Source organism: Carassius gibelio, chromosome B19 (assembly GCF_023724105.1).
Source record: "Carassius gibelio isolate Cgi1373 ecotype wild population from Czech Republic chromosome B19, carGib1.2-hapl.c, whole genome shotgun sequence".
Classification (NCBI taxonomy): Eukaryota; Metazoa; Chordata; class Actinopteri; order Cypriniformes; family Cyprinidae; genus Carassius; species Carassius gibelio.
The window spans coordinates 27,470,415-27,490,988 of NC_068414.1; the positions used below are offsets into that span (position 1 = coordinate 27,470,415).

Genomic DNA, 20,574 nt, shown 5'->3' on the forward strand with positions numbered 1-20,574 from the left:
ATGTTTACCCTCACTCTGTTCTTTCTCTCTTTTCTTTCTTTCTGTGCACACAGAATGTTTTACTGCTGATAAGATGGGTGAACTTTACCTAAATTACCAAGTTTTCTATTATATTCTATTATATTATTCATTTTTACAACCATAACTGAAAAAAAGAGAAATTAGAGAAAAAAGAGATTAAATTGGCTTCAGGAACTGCAAAACATTTAATATATTTATTAATGTAACTCATATTATATTATATGTATATATATTAGAACCATGGCTGCCAACATTGCACATTTCACTGATGTAAGTCTTGTTATTATATTATATTATATTATATTATATTATATTAATATATGCCTATACAGCATATTATATATTTTTTTCTAACTATAATTGCAAAAAAAAAAAAATTGTCTTTTAGATATTGCTTTTTCAGTGGTTACATAATTGTAACAAAGGTGTCTGTTTCTGGTTTATACTAACCTCATACATTGCCTTTTCAGAGGTCGGAGGTCACATTAGAACTCTTAGATGCTGATGATATTTGACTTGATATCTGAGAGGTCACTCGTTGGATTGTGTTTAATCATCAGGGTTGACGTCACTGTCTGAGTCTGCATGTGTGTGTGTGTGTGTGTTAAACAGCATCTGTACACACAGTATTGGCTGCATGCACACAGATAACATGCTGCTGTGTTTTCCAGGCACATGCACACACATGCTAACATGCCTGCAGAGTATTTGACGTCATTGATCGCTCTCGCAACCTCTGTGTGTCTGACTGAATGTATTTTTTTGTCATTCATTAGTGAATATGGAAATCTTTCTGGATGTGTTCTGAAGACAAGATTGTGTTCGTTCAATTGCCTTTCATTGTCTGTCTTGTCTCAATCTTTACAGCACTGCTAATGCAAACACACCTGCTGCACAGTGTTGTTGTACACACACATTCATTCTAACCTCTCTTGCTACAAAGTTTTTCTGAAATTTATAAGCATGATATATTACAGTTTTAGACAAGTGTGCAGAATAAAATGTATTTGTTCTTCAAATAGAACCTAAAAAGGGGCGATGAATTGTTTTGGAACTAAGAATAATTTAATGAAGTACACTACCTTTCAAAATATTAAGACTTTCACAAACAATTACATTGAGAAAAATCTGGTACAAATCTGAATGCTCTGTTCTGTTGCACAGTATTAAAAAACTTTGGATACATATGTTATGTATTAAGTCTTGCCCAGACTTAAAAAACTGAATTGTTATGTTTTAAGCAGTCAGTCACATCTTTCCTATAGTTCCCACATTGCTCTCAGTAAGGTTTAGTTTGCTTTGAAGACAGCAAGGTAAGTGCCTTCAAAACAGATTTTATTTATTTATTTATAATGAAAAATCAGTTTGTGCTTATCTTTTTATTAAAATGTTGCATTTGGAAGAGTTTATACTTAATGCTGGCAAACAATCACAGTACAGTTTAGTACAAATGCTAAATATTACTTAATATTCATAACATATAGTGAAAGTGAAAAGTGAAAGTGAAGTGACATTCAGCCAAGTATGGTGACCCATACTCAGAATTTGTGCTCTGCATTTAACCCATCCGAAATGCACACACACAGAGCAGTGAACACACACACACACACACACACACACACACTGTGAGCACACACCCGGAGCAGTGGGCAGCCATTTATGCTGCGGCGCCCGGGAAGCAGTTGGGGGTTCGATGCCTTGCTCAAGGGCACCTAAGTCGTGGTATTGAAGGTGGAGAGAGAACTGTACATGCACTACCCCCACCCACAATTCCTGCCGGCCTGAGACTAGAACCCACAACCCTTCGATTGGGAGTCCAACCCTCTAACCATTAGGCCACAACTTCCCTTATAAAAATGTGTTTTGAACAAATTCAGTGCACACAGACTGAAGTAGTCTTGGTTCTTTTAATTGTGATGATTTTGGCTCACATTTAACAAAAACCCACCAATTCAATATCTCAACAAATTAGAATACTTCATAAGACCAATAAAAAAAAAAACATTTTTAGTGAATTTTTGGCCTTCTGGAAAGTATGTTCATTTACAGTACATGTACTCAATACTTGGTAGGGGCTCCTTTTGCTTCAACTACTGCCTCAATTTGGTGTGGCATGGATGTGATCAGTTTGTGGCACTGCTGAGGTGGTCTGGAAGCCCAGGTTTCTTTGACAGTGGCCTTCAGCTCATATGCATTTTTTACTATAATTACTACTGATCACCAAGTAGGCTTTTTTGTTCATTTAAGCCCTAAGTAATGAAATATAATTGAATGTTATTGATTATGTTGACAGCTAATTGGTGTTTTAGGCATGATTCACAGTAGAGTGACTGCAGCCCTTGCTGGGAAGAGTATATCTAGAGAGTTTAACTGTTTTAGGGATATTTATTTTTATAATGTCACATTTAGTATTTTTTCACACCGTAAAAAAGGGGCTTTAGGAGTGAAAATGTATGTTAGCATGTCAAATATTAGAATAAGTGGAAAACTATAGATGTTGTATTGTTCTGTGATTTTCATTTACATTTCATCCAGATTAGCCTACATTAAAATCAATGTTGACTTTGTTCTGTTTTAATACATTCTAATTCATTCCAATATGCTTATTTGCTGCTCAAGAAACATTTCTTACTGTTTGTAACAGGAATGCTGAAAATGAATGTTCTCCTTAAAATTTTTGTGGAAACTACTTTTTTAGGATTATTTGATTAGTATAATGTTCAAAAGGGTAGCGTTTTAAAAGTGTTTAAAAGTTTTTACTGTTACTTTTGATTAATGTAAGGAGTCCATGCTGAATAAAAGTATTATATTATTTTAATCTTACTGACCAAAAACACATATACCTACAGTATATTTGAATTGATTTTAAGGTGGGGCCTTTCTAGATACTTCCGATTTCAGATGTCAGTTTGACCAAGGAGTTCAAATAAAAGTCCAGCCTGAGATGGACATGCTGTTCCTGCAAGCTGAGATGATTTATTTAGTTTTTAATTCATCTCCCGTACATTTGTCTATTTTCGTTTATTGATTTATATTTATTGTTTCAGACAACCATTTTAACTTTGCATCACCATCAAGAAACTCAACACAGGCCTGGAGCAGGGGAGAAGTGAGCCTCCTCAAGCAGTGTTCACTCTGCTCTTTTGTAGCAGCACTGTCTGCAGCAAACTCTCTGATGAGCACCACGTAATCCGACACTGCCAAACCAGCAGAGAGTGAGAAAGATAGGAGAAGAGAGAAAGCACACACAATGTGTGGAGGAAAAACACACCTCAGCAATTAAAAATTTAGATTATAATCTACATGGCAGTGTTTGTTATTGTATGGAAGATATTATGTGGATCTTGCTATTTCCATCCAGCTTTTTTCCCCTTTTTTTTTCTTTTTTGTGAAATTAAAATGAAATGAATATGGATATGAAATGCAATAACCTATGCATACAAAATTGGTGAAGCAGCTATTAAATTGGTGTGTAATTGATTGTGGAACATGCAACTAAGAGGCTGCATGATTTACTTGGTCCAATATGTACCACTACCACAATCATACAGCGACACACTAGCATTGTTGCTGTGATTTCTGCACAAACAAGCGGAAAAATATAACCTGTCCACTATAGTAAATAGGCTTGTTTAAGTGTTAATTTGATGTTTAAATATTATATTTGAAAAGGTAAAGATGCATAAAACCGGTCTTTTTTTTTGGGGGGGGGGGGGGGGGGGGATGGGGGGGAGTCAGACTTGACGGGTGACCACACCATCTTCAGACAGATGTTCACTCCCTCAGTACTCCACATGTGTACAAGGCTGGCAAAGTGCTTTTGGCTCTTGTGGAAGTGAATCTTCTGGTCTTAAGAGAGGAGGATCCTTTTCTGAATGGCTTACTGAAAGGTATACATCACATTACTGATATGTCTAAACTAAGCACTGGAGCAAAAACATTAAGTGCCGCGGCTTTGAAAGTGAGAAAACATTGATTTCAGTGAGAATGACCCATTCAAGGTAGAACTACTACATACTGTGTTTCTTATTAATCTCCATGGTGAAATCTGAAGTGCTAATCGAAGAGCTATTGCATAAAACTGGAATGAACATCAAAAACAACAAAGAAAACCTCCTGACAGAGATTAAGAAATTAATTTTTTAAGTAGTTTGTCACATCACAATGAAAATTCTCTGGCTTTTCTAGCTCTTGCCCGTTAGGTGGCAGCAAAGACCAGGCGGTCAGAATGAGAGAGTTTGTTCGTTTGAGGCTGAATAAGCGAAAGAGACGCAAAAATCTTTTACTTGTGTTAAAATGTTTTACTTTAGACAGACAGGAAATAGGATTTTGGACAGGGAATAAGTAATAATTTTCCTTTTAATAAAACCATAGTACAATATAGCAACATGTTGTAATAAAAAGTATAAACAGTATAAAGGCATCCACTTAGCATTTCCCCCCAGAATCTATATATCTAAGCAATTATGAAGATACTAACTTACAAAATTGATACTGAAGAAACTATCATGTTAAATCAAAATATATAAATGCTTTCATTTTATATGTTAATCCAATATTATTAAGAGGAGATACATTAACATTCTCATTCAGCAGATGCTTTTAACAGAAGCAGTTTACACTTTATCAACAATATAACGACCGATTTATAATAGGGAATTAATAACTTTATAAAAAAATTGTAATGTTACATCAGAAGGTCTATTGGAGAGATACAGATGGTTCAGTATAAATCAGTCATTTAAAGCTGCCTAATCAGTCTAAATAAGGCACAACACTAACCCTTGAGAAAATACTTTTTCAATTAGGTCATCTATTTAATCTTAGAAATAAATTTAATTCCTGTTATAGAACGCTGTCTTGAATTCAGATTGCTGTTATTCTTTCACAGTTTGACAGTAACTTGAACTGTAGTTTGAATTTGAGGGCAAAGATCCCTGTAATAAAGAAAGAAAAGACAGATTTTAAGATTAATTCAAACTCTTAAATCAAGATTAATTTAGTGATTAGTGTTCATATTGTGAATGCATTCATATCCTCAAAAACTCACTTTATGGTAGGTTCGTCCTTGAGGACGTCTGCAGTGGCATTCACAAAGGCACAGACTAGACTTTGGTTCTGTAACTTTTGTTTAAGACCATTCATTTCTTCACTCCATTTTGTCTTTTCAACACCAAAATTACCTGAAAAGATCAAAAGAGGTTATATAAGCATCTCTTTTCTTTGTTGGTCTATGTGTGCCTGCTTTTTATGGGTTTTTTTTTTCTTTTTTTGCAACCCAAGCCTCAGTATACCTCGGTTTAAAATATACTGATGCTCAAGAAGGTGACACAGTGCTAACTATCACAAACAGTTGTGGATCATCCTGGTAATGACACAGTATTAGGAGTCAAGGGTATGTGAACCTCTGAACGGGTCATCCGTTATAATTTTTCATATGGAGTATATGTAAACACCTGTTGTGTGAAATAGCTTATTCAGGACAGTACTAAATAAAAGCAATTTTCAATACCTCTCTTAATTTGTTAAAATTATTAACATTTTGCATTTCCTGCAAGGGCTATATACACATATGAGAAGAAATGTAGGCATATATATTTACTCACACAGTACGAGTAGGTTTCTATATATGAAAATATTTAATTGCCTTCATTATCAGATTAAATCATATTTGGGGGGTCCTTGCTAAACACATAAACATACCCTCAATGTCACTCTTCTCTTTCTCCACGGCTGCGACGTCATTACTCAACACGGCCTTTGAAACACAATACATTGGCAGATTTTAGGAAATGAGAACAGAGCTAAACTGCAACATTTGTAACATAAAACACCCCCTCTGGTCTTAGCATGGTACGTTTCTTGAGCATTAGCTAAAGCAGATACCAAAACAAAACAACCAAACAAATGAATGAATACATACAAGACTGTTTGCGATCTATGACTCAGTTAGGCCTATTCTTTTGAATTGGTTGACTTGTGTGGTTACTGCCAGTTCAATTCTTGTTAAACCTGCTTTAAATGTGCGTTCCATTGCTTTGCACACCCCATATCAAACAATATGAAAATACTTCACATCACTATACCAAACTGTCATATGTCGTGTAAAATTATGTCAATATTTTTTCACTCACCACTGAATCCTTGCATGCTTTAACTTCTTTGTCCTTTTCCTCCTTAGCAGTGTTCAACTTCCCGACCTCATCCTGAAGTTCCTTGACCTCCTTGTCTACACTGTCAATTTCCTTCTGTGTGTGTTCAATTGCTAAACTATAATCCTTTATATCCAGATCTTTTTGTCTCTCCTTTCTCTCTGAGAACTCTACTTCATTTGTAAGTTTGTTCACAAATTCCTTGTTAATGTGTATATTTCCTACCAAGCCCGTGATCACCAATATTATTAAACACAGGATCAGGGACCAGCATGATTTCCTCTCCATTGTATGTATATGTCCGAAAGATATTTTTATGAGCTTATTAATGTTAATTAATGGTTTTAATTCTCAAATTTCCTATCACTGTTTTTCTTGTATCAATAAGGTTTTTATATCATTTTTGTTTCATCCAAAGTGAAGAACATGCATGCATATGATGAAAATAAGTGTTTGGTTCCTAAAGGAAAATACAAAAAGAAAACAATATTTTGCAGTCATAATGTCACATTTAAAAAAAATAATAACTAATAATAATAATTTACAACCAAAAATATTATCAATGGTCTAAGTCACAGGCTTTTTCCATACCTTAGCTATTTATTTTACATTGTTGCGGGCTGAGCCTTTGCTGCCCTTAAATTGTTAGGCTACTTCAGACAAATCTAGTCTCCTCAAACTGTTTTTAGCTCTCGAAGTAGGTCATTACGTTAAAATGCAAAACATCCCGCAGTCTCGATTATTAACGTGTGATTTAATATTTTGTCTTGAGCTCGATCTGATAATTATTTGACCAATGATGGCGTGCGCTTGTCTTAAATCGCTAATAGTATTAGAGTAACAGTTGACAAATATATAAAAATAGCAAAGGCTTGTTACTAATTTTAGCACTACAATTCGAAAACATGAATAAGACATTTAGATGAGAACAATTATTAAACTCACCTCTGCCAGGAAAATCACAGAAAAAGCAAACAATAAAAAGACCAAGATTAAAACAATAATTTTCCTTCTTTACGCCCTTTTTTCTCTTACATTCAACTTGTACTGCAGGCTAATCGTTACTTCTCTTTCATTCACAAGATGACCTGTCTGACCAGTTAAGCAGAATCATTTCGTTTTTTTTTTTGTTTTTTTTAATCTCCTTATGATGAGTGGCCGATTTACCCAAAGAAATACATTTGACCATAATTTAAGTCTGCTTTTTTTCTTTCACTCTTTTATTGTTGTGCATGAATAGCCTACCTTTGTTGTACACGTCTGAATTTTGCTCGGTAGTTTATTCTCAGCCTAGTAGGCTACTCTTGAAGTCTTTCGGATCGCTGTAGCCTGTGAGTTGGCTATGAAAACCTTAACCCTCTTCAAACTTAAATGAGACCTGCAGCGGTTAAGAAGGATATTTACGTAGTAAAAACTTTGTATGTGTACACAAATGGAAATGAACAACGCACGTCCGGTTGGCACGTGCGCTGCTATAACACCTTGTTATGCCTCCTGCTGTTCTGGTCTTCTGTTCTTTCAACAGCATCTGGTAAGCTCAAGGAAATTGCAACTTAGTATTTTTTTTATTCTGACACCAGAAAAAGCTTTTCAAATGCACACATTTTCTGCTGCTGGTAGCTTTCTAAATCCTCCCGTAATAATAGCTAGAATAGCAATGTTTTGATCGTCTCGTACACCTTCACCACGAATATGACTCGCCCAATGGCGTGAGTTGGATTGGCTCATCTGTTTGTTCTGCACATGCCTGACTGTATCCGGAAAGATAGTTTGAAAGAAATGTTTATTTGTGCTTCTTTTTTTCTGTGACGCTAGAGGCGCAAAAATGACATGCGCTTTATTAGTTCGTACATGGACGTCCTTCATAAAACTTAACATCTAGCACAGAAAAATTGATTTTTAATTGAAAAAAAAAAATTTGATGTCCGGGGAAAAGAGCACGTATAGTCACCATAATTCAACTGTAAATTTGTATCCACCTATTAGTAGCCTATCATATAAATATAATAAAAATATTTATATATTTATATATTATTTTATTGCAAAAACACTTGAACGAGCTGTGTTCAAACAAGTCTCTACATTTCTCACACACATAAATCTTCCTGACAGCAACCAATCTGGCTTCAGAAGTGGACATTCAACTGAGACGGCCTTGCTCTCAGTTGTTGAAGCTCTAAGACTGGCAAGAGCAGAATCCAAATCTTCAGTACTTATCCTGCTTGATATGTCCGCTGCTTTTGACACGGTTAACCACCAGATCCTCCTATCAACGCTACTGGCGAAAGGCATCTCAGGAACAACACTTCAATGGTTTGAGTCTTACCTATCAGATAGGTCCTTCAAAGTATCTTGGAGAGGTGAGGTGTCCAAGTCTCAACATCTAACTACTGGGGTGCCTCAGGGCTCAGTTCTTGGACCACTTCTCTTCTCTGTCTACATGGCATCATTAGGTTCTGTCATTCAAAAACATGGCTTTTCATACCATTGCTATGCTGATGACACTCAACTCTACCTCTCATTCCATCCTGATGATCCGACGGTAGCTATTCGCATCTCAGCTTGTCTAACTGACATTTCTTCCTGGATGATGGACCATCACCTTCAACTCAACCTTGCCAAGACAGAACTGCTTGTGATTCCAGCAAACCCATCGTTCCATCATAATTTCACCATCAAGTTAGGCACATCAACCATAACTCCTTCAAGAACAGCTAGAAGCCTTGGAGTTATGATTGATGATCAGCTGACTTTCTCAGACCACATTGCTAAAACTGTCCGATCCTGCAGATTTGCTTTATTCAACATCAAGAAGATCAAGCCCTTTCTTTCGGAACATGCTGCACAACTCCTTGTTCAAGCTCTTGTTCTGTCCAGGCTGGACTATTGCAATGCCCTCTTGGCAGGTCTTCCAGCCAATTCTATCAAACCTTTACAATTAATTCAGAATGCGGCAGCAAGATTAATTTTTAATGAGCCAAAAAGAATACACGTCACACCTCTGTTTATCATCTGTAAGTCGCTTTGGATAAAAGCGTCTGCTAAATGAATAAATGTAATATTTTGTAGAATTGCCTTTTTAGCACCATTTTAAACCTGGGGTTGAATTCAGTATTTGCTTCCATTCAATGTAAAGTAGGCCTATCATTTAAAAAAGGATGTAGCCTATTAACTTGTTAAATTTCACATTTAAAAAAATCTATTGTTTAATAATGTATAAATAGTTCTTCAAATTAAAAACTTGTAATAAAAACTTTAAAATAAGTACGCAGGTATGACCTGCAATATTCTAGATACAATTTAATAAAGAGCCATACAGCCTACCTATAGTTGATTAACTATGGCATTACAAATGAAAATGATTTTTTGAATAAAAAATTATTCTAATTTGCCTCTTTGCTTTGGAATTTAAAGCCCGTTCTCTTTTTTTAACCTTAAATACTACAATAAGTCACGTCATGTTTGTTTGAAGAGTTCCATGAAGCACGTGACCGCGCGGCGATGCCGGAGGGATCAAAGCTTGTTGCAACTCTTTTTCAATGACTCTGGTTTTAACTGAAGCGCTACATTTTACGATTTACGCCACCTTAAATGCGCCCAAATTGTAATTATTGTTTAAATTTCGTATTAAATCTAACACAATTCTAAAGCTGAGAATGCTTGATATCGCAAGCAGTATTGTCAATTCGGTGGGATTTACATGGTCAGCGTGGAGAACGTGAGACATATCCTGGAAGCGTGTGTCTCACGCCAAATGCGTGAGAGTTGACAATCCTGCCTTTTGTTGTTTTGTAATATGAAACGCATCACATTCTTTGTCCCCTTGGGTTGTGGCCTTAACTCGTTCTTTTGACTCACACTGTCAGGTATGTATGTTTTTATATGCACCACACCTTGTTTTGCTGTTTACTGACTTCAAACCTTCAATCAAAACACCTTCACTAAGGGTGTGTATAAAAGTCTGGATTTTTTGCTGCATTCCGGCAGATAAACGTGATCAGCATGAGAATGAACTTTCCCGTGAGGCTGTACAACTTCTATAGGCTATGTCTATAGGCAATTATAATCCACAGATTACAAATACCAATGTCAAAGCACTTATATATCTTGTTGCAACCCTACCTAAAAGTTACCAGCACAATATGCACCACTAGAGGGCACATGAATCCCACACCCAGCTTGAAGGCCATGTCAATTATACATGCAAAATCATTATCCGCTTGCTTGACACATCTTCTTTTTGCTGCACTGTAGTTTCCCAAAGAAGGCATATTAAGGTTTTCTAAATATTTACGGAAGAAAATGGTGTAAAAAAAAGAATAAATCTAAATAAAAAGGTTAAGCACTAACAAAAGTACAAGATCCTGCAATTCCTAGTGTGCTATATTCTCGATATAGAAGCTGCAATCAGAGTCTAGTTAAAAGACACGTTTCTGCAGTTTTTCGACTTCATTAACACAAGAATATTTCAGTACACTTTCTGGTGCAAGATAAAGGCAATTTTTAAGGTAAGAATGTTGAACCAAAACATTTAAAGTTGTGTATAATCCGTTTCTTCAGCGTCCAATAGTTGTCACTTTACTTTTTGTTTAATTTAAATAGTTCACCCAAAAATGAAAATCCTGACATGAGTTACTCATAATCATGCTTTTCCTGCACTTATGTTGCAGCTTGTTTACATTCAGAGGAAAGCACATGCATGCATCTTGGTACTCTCCAAAATGGCGCTAGGATAACACAGAGGAGCAGACTTGTTGAATAAAGTCTTTGTTATTTTTGTTTTCTTTGTGCACAAAAAAGTATTCTCATAACTTCATAAAATTACGATCAATCCACAGATGTCACATTTTTATTTTCAATATTTTAACAATTTCCTTACTACGTTTCTTTGCCTTATTCGTGGTACCCTTGCTGTCTATGGAGGGTCAGAAAGTCTTGAATTTCCCAATAATGTAGGGAATGAAGGGATGGTAGCATCTTCTATTTCAATTTTTTGTATTACATCCCACAGTAGTGTGTGAATTCATGCCAGCTTTGATAAAGCACAATTCCCTCACACCTTTAGCTCTCATTCATTTCTATATCAAAGCTTTACTACCACTGAACGTCACTGTGAGGACCAAGCACTTCTCACTGTACTCCTCCTCTAGCATTAACAGAACATTATGGATGCTTTTGGATCCAAAATGATTGAATTGGTCTTTTTAGACCAGAGTATTGATTCCCAGAAGTCTCTATTTGTAAAATTTACCCATCATTAAATTAAAACTTAAAGTGAAGACCTGATTATTTCAGGAGCTGTGTCACAAGTCCATTGTTTTTGAATGTTGGTTCTACTTCTGCTATATTTTCACACATAAAACAATAATTTGGTATTTCTCTTGTACCATTGTCCTCTTTTATGCTAAGAAATAAGTGACCTGGGGGTCTCTCCCAAGTTCTCCCGCTGCTGCCAGCATTAAGTCTGAGTATGATTCAGTGGGCTATATAAGACTTTTATTAATTGCCAGGAAATTACTTACCTTTAAAAGTTTTGGTTCAGTATACTTGCCTGTTGATCAAAATAGCCTTAAACCTATATATTTTTATTATTTTTTATTTATTTAGTGACTTTCAGGAGGGTGTATTCATATTTGCATCAAAAAAATGTATCACTTTGATAGGAAAATAGGATAGTTGTATCGTTAGCAAATTTGAGTATGATGTTGGAGCTGTGCTTGGCAGAGCAGACATATGTGAACAGGGAGTACAAGAGGGGACTGAGTACACATCCCTGTGGGGCACCAGTGTTGAGTGTAAGTGAGGAGGATGTGTGATTGCCTATTCTAACCACCTGGGGTCTGCCGGTCAGGAAGTCCAGGACCCAGTTACATAAGTGACTGTTAAGACCCAGATTTTTCAGTTTGGCTATAAGTTTGGTAGGGATAATGGTGTTAAATGCAGAGCTGTAATCAACGAACAGCATCCGCACAAAAGTGTCTCTTCCCTCCAAGTGTTCTAGTGCAGAGTGTATGGCCATTGCAATGGCGTCATCAGTGGATCTGTTAGAACGGTAAGCAAATTGTAATGAGTCCAAGGTGTCAGGTAGAGAGGAGCAGATTTGACTATCCGTTCGAAGCACTTCATGATGACTGATGTCAGTGCTATAGGGAGGTAGTCGTTCAGGCAGGAGACAGTTGTTTTTTTGGGAACAGAGATGATGGTGGTTTGCTTGAAGCATGTGGGGATCACTGTAAGTCTCAAGGAGAGGTTGAAGATCTTGGTAAAGACATCTGCTAACTGGACAGTGCAAGCCCTCACGACATGTCCGTGTATGCCATCTGGACCTGGAGCTTTGCGGCCGTTGACTCTCTTGAAGGCCTTACTTACTTCGTGTGTAGTTAGAACCAAGGGGCAGGTGTCAATGTCAGCAGGTATTTTCACAGCAGGAAATGTATTGTCTGTCTCAAAGCGAGCATAGAATGTATTGCGCTCATCCGGTAAAGAGGCAGACAAAGACACACCACTGCTTTTCCTTCCTTTGTAGTCTGTGATACGTTGTGATGCGTTGGGGGTCAGAGCCATGATATTCTGACTCCACTCTGTCCCTAAAGTCTCTTTTGGCTGATTTGATGGATCTTTGAAGGTCATACCTGGACTTCTTGTAAGCAGTTAAATCCACAGAGTTGAAGGCAGCAGTCACCACCTGCACCTCACCCTTGACCCAGGGTTTCTGGTTAGGAAATGATTTAACATTAATGGATGGAACAACATCCTCTGTGCATTTGTTAATGTAGCTTATCACAGAGTCTTTGTATTCCTGTTTGTTGTCTCCTGCTGTATCTTGAAACATCTGCCAGTCTGTGGTTACAAAGCAGTCCTGCAATGTGGAGATGGCCTCTTCACTCCATTTGTAAACTGTTTCAGAAACTGGTTTTTCCTGTTTGAGGCATTGTCTTTCCTCTCATAAAGAACATTAAGCATGTTCTTTATGAGAGGAAAATGCTTAACGTCTAAATAATGTGTTGTGTTCACATTTTGAGCTTATGCATATCTGCACGTAGTATATGCGTTACAGTTTTGTCTTTATCTCTGTCTTGGTACATTAAGCTCCTTTAAGCATTTTAGAAAGTCCCTTATTCAAGTTTACCTGGGACCCCAACACCTGTGTAGGGGAATTTACAGTTAAACCCAAGGACCAGCAGTCAGAGATAGATTTAACTGAAGAAATATTTACTGAAGAAAATAGTTTGCAGTTACATCACTCAGACGTCAGCTTCAACACTTTCAAGAGAGTTTGTAGGCCGCTTCCTTTAACATGTCAGAAACACCAGTAATTATCCTCTAACAGGTCACTAATTACGTCAGCACATAGGTGAAAAGGACTCCGATTGGTCAGTTTACGGAAAAACAAGTAAACTCTTAACAGATGTACATAAAGTTGATAAAGCATATCTCCGAAGGTTATTTAAATGACAAGTGATTAAAGGGGCACACGCAATGTTCTTCTTCTGGACACCAGGGTGATATCCAATTAGTCTCTACTCATGGGTGCCGTTTGTGAATCTCCCTGAAGACTGGTAGCAACTGGTCCTGCATGAACAGATAACAACACACATACATAGAGAAACACTGATCTCTGTCAAGGCTGGGTAGCTGCGTTATTACTCTTATCAGCTACTCTTCCAAAAACACACAGTAAGGGAGTCTGTTCCTTCAGAGAGAAAGAGAAGAGAAGATTTAGACCATATTCAGCATATTCTTTTACATACTGGCATATAAAACAACCTAAATGTTTGGGGCACACATTGGTCACGTAGGCAAGCGCCCCAATGTCCTCTACGGGCAATCAGTGATGACTGAACTGGAGAGGAGAAAGCAGAAGTCTACATGGAGAAGCCCGTTTCTTCAAATCAAAAGGACACCGACACATTCCAACAGCAATATACATTTCTTTGTGTTTACTACTAATATGTGGTAACTAATAACTTTATTCAATCAACTACAATCTATAAGGTTAATAACTTGATTAATAATCACAAGAGATAATACAATTGATTTTATTATGAAGGCCATGGTAGATTGACATCCACTCCTTCACCAGTTAAAGATGTGATTTCTAAATGCCATATGACAACCACAGCATTTTTATTTGATTTAGTGGCACAAAAACAGTGTCCTTTTTCACCTGAGCATTCTCTGTTGGTTGTGAGATAAATGTATGTTCTTAAATATGATCCAGCATGTCATAAACTCACTTCATTTTGATATACTGTATTACATTCATTTTGCATGTCATGTAAATCAGAGAAAAATAAAAATACAAATAAATCTATATATATATATATATATATATATATATATATATATATATATATATAATTACACAATAGGGGTGTAACGGTATGCAAAAATCACAGTTCGGTATGTACCTCGGTTTTAAAGTCACGGTTCGGTTCATTTTCGGTACAGTAAAGGAAAGTAATGCAAACATTAAACTGCAGGTTGTTTATTACTATAAACTTTTTTAAACAATCCTAGTTGTAGTGATGTTCACACTCGCGTGATGCCTTTTGAAAACATTAGGCTGGTGGCACACTGGCATATTGCAACAGTATTGACAGAAAAATAGACTATGTTTGACAGGTGCAATATTTGAAAATCGATAATTATTAATTAATTTTTTTAATTACATTTATATCTGAATATATGTCAACCTATAGACTTTCAAACATCAAAGTGTCGTGAATTAATATGTATTTGTGTACAAAATGACATATAAACATATTTTCCGCATGAAAAATAGGCGTCGGTTCTATTTCTAGCATTCACGCGTGTTCCGCGTCTCACACAGGCAGTCTGCAAGCTCCTGTTAACAAGCCGATCTAAAAACGGACACGCCACGCATCCAGTGTGTCGCCGGCCTTAGAATCAGCTGCAGGGCGGGATTTATGCTGAATGCGGAGACTTCCGCCACTTGATATGTTCGTTTGGAAACACGAAAATGAATCTATGTTCCATATACAAAATATTGCATTCGGTCATTCGGTACACACGTGCACCGTACTGAAAGCCCTGTACCGAAACGGTCCGGTACGAATACACGTACCGTTACACCCCTAATATACAATGCTAATGTGCACAAAGGCTGTTTCTAAAAAGTGGGGCAATTCCAACTTTACAAATACAGTCTGGAGCTTCTGACTCAGTCTGTAAGTACGTTTACATATTTAAAGAATTTGCCACTGATGATTCAAACGCAAGTTTTGAGCAGTGTGAAGTAGCACTTGTTGTTTGTCGTTTCTCCGATAACACATGGTTTTATGTTTATGTGTCATGATGCAACACACCATGTAAAAAAAAAACAGTAAAATACATTATAATCAGTAATTATGTCCCCACTGGTGCAACAAATGCCTCGTTTGTAATGGATTTTATTGGTTTTGATTTGCCGTTCTGGGTGATGGCATCACAGTATGGGAAGGGGTGTAACATTTGTCACATGCTTGAAGTATTCAGCCAATTACAATGCACTAGATAGTCGTCCAATCAGCATACATGTCACTTTTCAGGATTATGAGCCTTGTAAAAATGTATGCATTTCGGAAAGGCGGCACATAAACAAATAATAATGTACAGATTATGTACCTTAAACCACATAATCACATTTCATTACATCAAAAACACCAAATATTGTTATTTTTTAGCTACGTCATTTGACCCCTTTAAAGGAGCTCTCTGTCGCATAGTTACATGCACCCTGTCACTGTTAACTGGCCTGTGAATCATCTTGTCACAGTTATCATCCTCCACATTTAATTTCATTTAACTTCCTACTCTATCAAAGAAAATAAGTAGCACGTTGATTTGCGAGCCGTGGGTCTTCATGCAGAGAACTCCGCTCATATCTTCTGCATAATGATGCATTTCATCACATCATTATTAGCAGAACTTATTGGTTTGCAAGAAGCCATTGGAGTTTTTCTCTGTCAACTGAGCAAGCTATTTTAATTAGATAAAAATTTGTGAATATTTTAGAATAGGGCTGAAGAACATACCTGTTTTGACTATCCACTGTTTTGACGTATGAATCAGTATCATGCTGGAGTTTATACAAAATAAAGGCAGATAATATTAGGCCCTTATCTCTTTTCTTCAAGCTCTGCTTGACCCACCAGCTTTGACCCGCCTCTCGTTCCTTTTCCAACCCTTTAAATCCAGACACAGCAGTATTGTTGCAGTATTTTAAAGCTCCCATCAAGACTGAAGAAAAGACTGCAAATTTGCAAAGAGGAAAGAAGGACATTTTCTTTAACTTAAAAAAAAATGGTTTTGAAAATCACACTTGTAATTACTTTGATACTTCTAATTTCATTGGCAGGTATGTGCTTTATTTTACAATACTTTATAAAACTGTCTTCTCATTTTGGGTCGTCTTTTAAAAGAATAAATGTGAAAATAGATTTCTCTAACAATGTCCTTTGTGGCAGGGATGGGCAGTATTCATGTGTTTGAAATACAAGATGCTATTTTGTATTTAAATACATTTAATCTTAATATTTTTGTAGTTTCAAAATACATAAAATACTTTTTTGCCAGTCAACCTCTTTATTAGACTGCTGAGTTCCTGTATCGACAAGTATACAAAAATACTAAATACAAAAATACTAAGATTAAATGTATTTAAATAAAATACATTTGACTTTTCCAAAGGTATTTAAATGCAACATATTATTTCAAATGTATTTCCCTGCAGGAAATCAGCAGTCTAATAAGGAGGTTGATATGTATTTTGAAAATTCACTAAATCATTTTCAAATGCATAAATGTGAATGTCCTGTCCTAATAAAAGGCATAACAAGATACGTTGTTTTTCCGTGGGCGCCGCAGCATTCCCGGGTGCTGCAGCATACCCCGGGCGCCGCAGCATACCCCAGGCGCCGCAGCATGAATGGCTGCCCACTGCTCCGGGTGTGTGCTCACAGTGTGTGTGTGTGTGTGTTCACTGCTCTGTGTGTGTGCATTTGGGATGGGTTAAATGCAGAGCACGAATTCTGAGTATGGGTCACCATACTTGGCTGACTGTCACTTTCACTTTTTTTTTCTTCACTTTTTTATGTTGATACTGCATTCTCTGCAGTAATACATTTAAATAGTAATACATTTAAAAAGTATTTTTTTATTATCATGTATTTATATCTTTTCTTTATTCCATTAAGGGGGACAGATCATTGATCCTAACACACTGATGGAATCAGCCTTTCCTCCAGCCAGACCTTCAGTTAATAATCTCAATTCAGCCTGTCTTTATGGAAATGGTCGTCCCAGATATCCTGCCTACTGTTTCCCTCCATCAGGTTACGCTTACGCTCAACGCGCTGGAAAAGCAATAAACAGAATAGAGTCGTGGTTGGGTCAGTGCTGTTATGGAGGTTTGACCACTGGAAATGGACAGACCCTTTGCTGTGCGAAACAGGCGGTGAGTACATGAGCCACAAAGAAGTTATTTAACTACAGCACTGATAACCAGAATACAATGATGTCTTTTTTTCTTTGCATTTGCAGTGGGAAACTGCCTTGTCCTATTTCTGTATTGAGGAATATTCCACTATGACTTTAGTCCATGAGTGCTGTGAGAAGAAAGGAGAAGAACGATGGAACTGCTTTGAAACACGAGCTCCTAACCCTTCCTACCAACCCCTGTGTGGGTACATTGCTCCCATGATACCACCTGACATGAATTTCAACTGGGACCCCAAAACCTGCTAAAGGTCTTACTGCCAGATGTCTTTATTTAATTTAGCAACACACAACCTGATTAAAGTCTGTTAATCTACTGTGAATCACAAGAGTCTGATGTATCATTCTTTTCATGTAATTTAATTGTGCTCATTCTTCTAGAATAACTGTGTGTCAATACTTTTATTTTCACATGTATTATTTTACAATACTCATCACAGTTGAAGTTCAAGACAAAGTGCACTGAGTGAAGTCAGTTTATTTTCAATATGGCAAAAGGATTGAAAGGATTGTTTGACATTTGATTTTTCCTTCGAGAAAATAATGGTTGCTTCTAAGTTATATAAGATATTTCATGTCACATTGTTTGCATGACAGATGTATTTGTGGAAAGATTTTATGAATAAATCACAGATCATAAATACAGCTGACCTTTTGTCTGATTCGAAGGGTTATTTATTTATTTATTTATTTGGGATGTAGTGTAAAAATCATGGGAATCAGATTATGTTACTGCTTTCAAAGGGGAAAAAAACATTTTCTATAAATGTTCTTTTGTTAAGGTTAGAGTTTCAGCATCTTGACACATGAATCAGTGACATTCAACAATAATTGTAGGGTAAAGACACTGGCACGATCATGGTTAGTAATGTTCCTTTAACAGAAACTGGTGTCTTTAGATATATCCCTTCCATAAAATATTGTTTAATACTGCTGTGTATCTCCTGCGTATTTTCAGCTTGGTAGTTATATAAGATTGCTTTATGTTGGATATAACATTGTTTAGGTTTATCTACAATCATTGGCAGCTCAAAGACACATTTTAATGATTCTTCATTCAATAGAATACCAAAGTTCAGTTACAGTTCTAGTTCTAAAATGTGATGGGCTAATATTAAATTTTTTCAATATTTGTGCGGTTTGTGCATAATTGGTAATAGATATCATTATTTATTGACCATTAGTGTCTTTTATCATAGCTGCTGTCACTTTTACGAAATCAAAAAAATAAACAGTGCAATTCAGGTCCCTCACAATTTATAGTTTTAATTTAACTTGTAATGTTTAAGTTTATGAATTAACAAATATGTTCACTGAGCCCAGAAAACTTTGATTTATTCAACAAAAAAAGCAAGGATGGAAAATAATCAGCAAAAAAAAAAAACAATAATAATAATAATTTAATGTCGCCTTTTATATAATCTGGACTTAAAAAATATTAAAATGATTTTTTTTTAAAATATTTGATATTTTGGATTTTATGACTTGTATCTCCCAGGATACCTGGGAATTGCCCTAAAAACAGCCTTTAGTAATTCTGTAATTTATTTGATGCAAACAAATATGCAATATTCAAAATATGCTGCATGTCTGACGTCTAAATTTCCTAATTCTGGGACAGGCATTTCTTGTATATCTGAACTGTCTCATTTTCATTCTCAGGGGTGGGGAATTCCAATAAAGTAATTAATGTAACATATAATTTTAATGTAATCCTGAATCATGATCAAGGCTCAGAAAATACTTTTTGTGTGTAAAGAAAATAAAAATAACAACTTTATTCAACAATTTGTCTCCTCCATGTCACCTTGTAGTGCTATTTTGGAGAGTAACACATACATAAACAAAATGTGCAACTTACGTACGTGGATATGTTGTTTACGTAAAAAAAAAAAAAACGTAAACACGTATGGTGCTGCTGACATAGAACAGCATACGTTGTTTACATATGTGATACTCTCTAAAATGGCGCTGCTGGGTGATGCGTAGGAGACAAATTGTTGAATAAAGTCATTATTTGTTTTCTTTGCGCACAAAAAGTGTTCTTGTATTTTTTGCAGCTTGAGAGCGCGTATTCAAAATTATCAAAGAGACAAAGGCATAGTTTAATGACACCATGACTGAGAGTGGAATCGGGAGTTGTGGTCTTTATCCCCAAAGCCAATGCAATCCGATGGGACTCAAGTTCATGGATGAGCTAATGATTTATGAACTTAGGCTATGAGCTTCTCCACCCTTCCTCCAGAATCTAGGACCTTGGTTTCCAAATGAAATACAACACCTGCTCTAATCTGAAAAGATGACTTTGGACCACTGGGCAACAGTCCGTTTTTTTTGCTTAGCCTAGGTAAGATGCCTCTGATGTTGTCTGTGGTTCAGAAGTGTCTTAACAAGAGGAATACGACAACTGTAGCTAGTTGTGTAGTGGTAGCTCAGTCCATTCCTTCTGAAGTTACTCAAATTTTTTAATTGATTTTGCTTGACAATCCTCACAAGGCTGCGTTTCTCTCAGTTGGTTGTGCATCTTTTCCTTTAACTCAACTCTCTGTTAACATGCTTTGATACAGCACTCGGTGAACAGCCAGCTTCTTTAGCAATGAATGTTTGTGGCTTACCCTCCTTGTGAAGTCTGTCAGTAATTGTCTTCTGGACAACTGTCAGATCAGCAGTCTTCCCCATGATTGAGTAGCCTAGTGAACCAAACTGAGAGACCATTTTGAAGGCAAAAGTCAAAGTGCTAGGATTTGAACTTGTACTGCCAGATCTGAGAGGTTTTAAGTGCCGACTTGACATTGTGCAGCGAAACTGAAGTTAAGTGCAAAAATAAATGTCGTAAACATTTGTGTATGTCATTTTCTTTATGTGAATGTCATTCTACACATTTGTAACTAATCTACAACTT

At 36.4% G+C, this 20,574-nt stretch overlaps 2 protein-coding genes across 5 annotated transcripts; one reads left to right on the forward strand and one right to left on the reverse strand.

The window, feature by feature from the left end:
* Nucleotides 1-4,301: 4,301 nt before the first annotated feature.
* Nucleotides 4,302-7,551, reverse strand: LOC127978599 (myosin-2 heavy chain, non muscle). The gene is made up of 5 exons (XM_052583369.1): nt 7,419-7,551; nt 6,156-6,633; nt 5,725-5,779; nt 5,072-5,204; nt 4,302-4,958 (listed from the first exon to the last, which is right to left on the reverse strand). Exons 2-5 carry the CDS (start codon nt 6,459-6,461, stop codon nt 4,907-4,909), a joined length of 546 nt encoding a protein of 181 aa, XP_052439329.1. The 5' UTR covers nt 6,462-6,633; nt 7,419-7,551; the 3' UTR covers nt 4,302-4,906.
* LOC127978597 (extracellular matrix protein 1) lies at nt 7,545-18,322 on the forward strand. Of its 4 annotated transcripts, XM_052583367.1 has the most exons (4): nt 16,374-16,533; nt 17,043-17,123; nt 17,372-17,631; nt 17,718-18,322. In XM_052583367.1, exons 1-4 carry the CDS (start codon nt 16,479-16,481, stop codon nt 17,919-17,921), a joined length of 600 nt encoding a protein of 199 aa, XP_052439327.1. In that variant the 5' UTR covers nt 16,374-16,478; the 3' UTR covers nt 17,922-18,322. The 4 variants fall into 4 exon arrangements, 3 of the variants coding, with proteins under 3 accessions (XP_052439326.1, XP_052439327.1, XP_052439328.1); XM_052583366.1 differs by lacking the exons at nt 16,374-16,533; nt 17,043-17,123 and adding an exon at nt 7,545-7,704; XR_008158568.1 differs by lacking the exons at nt 16,374-16,533; nt 17,043-17,123 and adding an exon at nt 9,647-10,039.
* The last annotated feature ends 2,252 nt before the right edge of the window (nt 18,323-20,574 follow it).

Bases quoted from the DNA above. Each gene is read 5' to 3' on its own strand.
- LOC127978597 (XM_052583366.1), top strand. From the start codon at position 7,545: ATGAGACCTGCAGCGGTTAAGAAGGATATTTACGTAGTAAAAACTTTG. The intron at 7,705-17,371 runs GTAAGCTCAAGG...TATTCCATTAAG, and splicing joins TGTTCTTTCAACAGCATCTG to GGGGACAGATCATTGATCCT. The intron at 17,632-17,717 runs GTGAGTACATGA...TTGCATTTGCAG, and splicing joins TTTGCTGTGCGAAACAGGCG to TGGGAAACTGCCTTGTCCTA.
- LOC127978599 (XM_052583369.1), bottom strand. From the start codon at position 6,461: ATGGAGAGGAAATCATGCTGGTCCCTGATCCTGTGTTTAATAATATTG. The intron at 5,780-6,155 runs GTGAGTGAAAAA...TGTGTTTCAAAG, and splicing joins AAGCATGCAAGGATTCAGTG to GCCGTGTTGAGTAATGACGT. The intron at 5,205-5,724 runs GTATGTTTATGT...TGATCTTTTCAG, and splicing joins AGAGAAGAGTGACATTGAGG to GTAATTTTGGTGTTGAAAAG.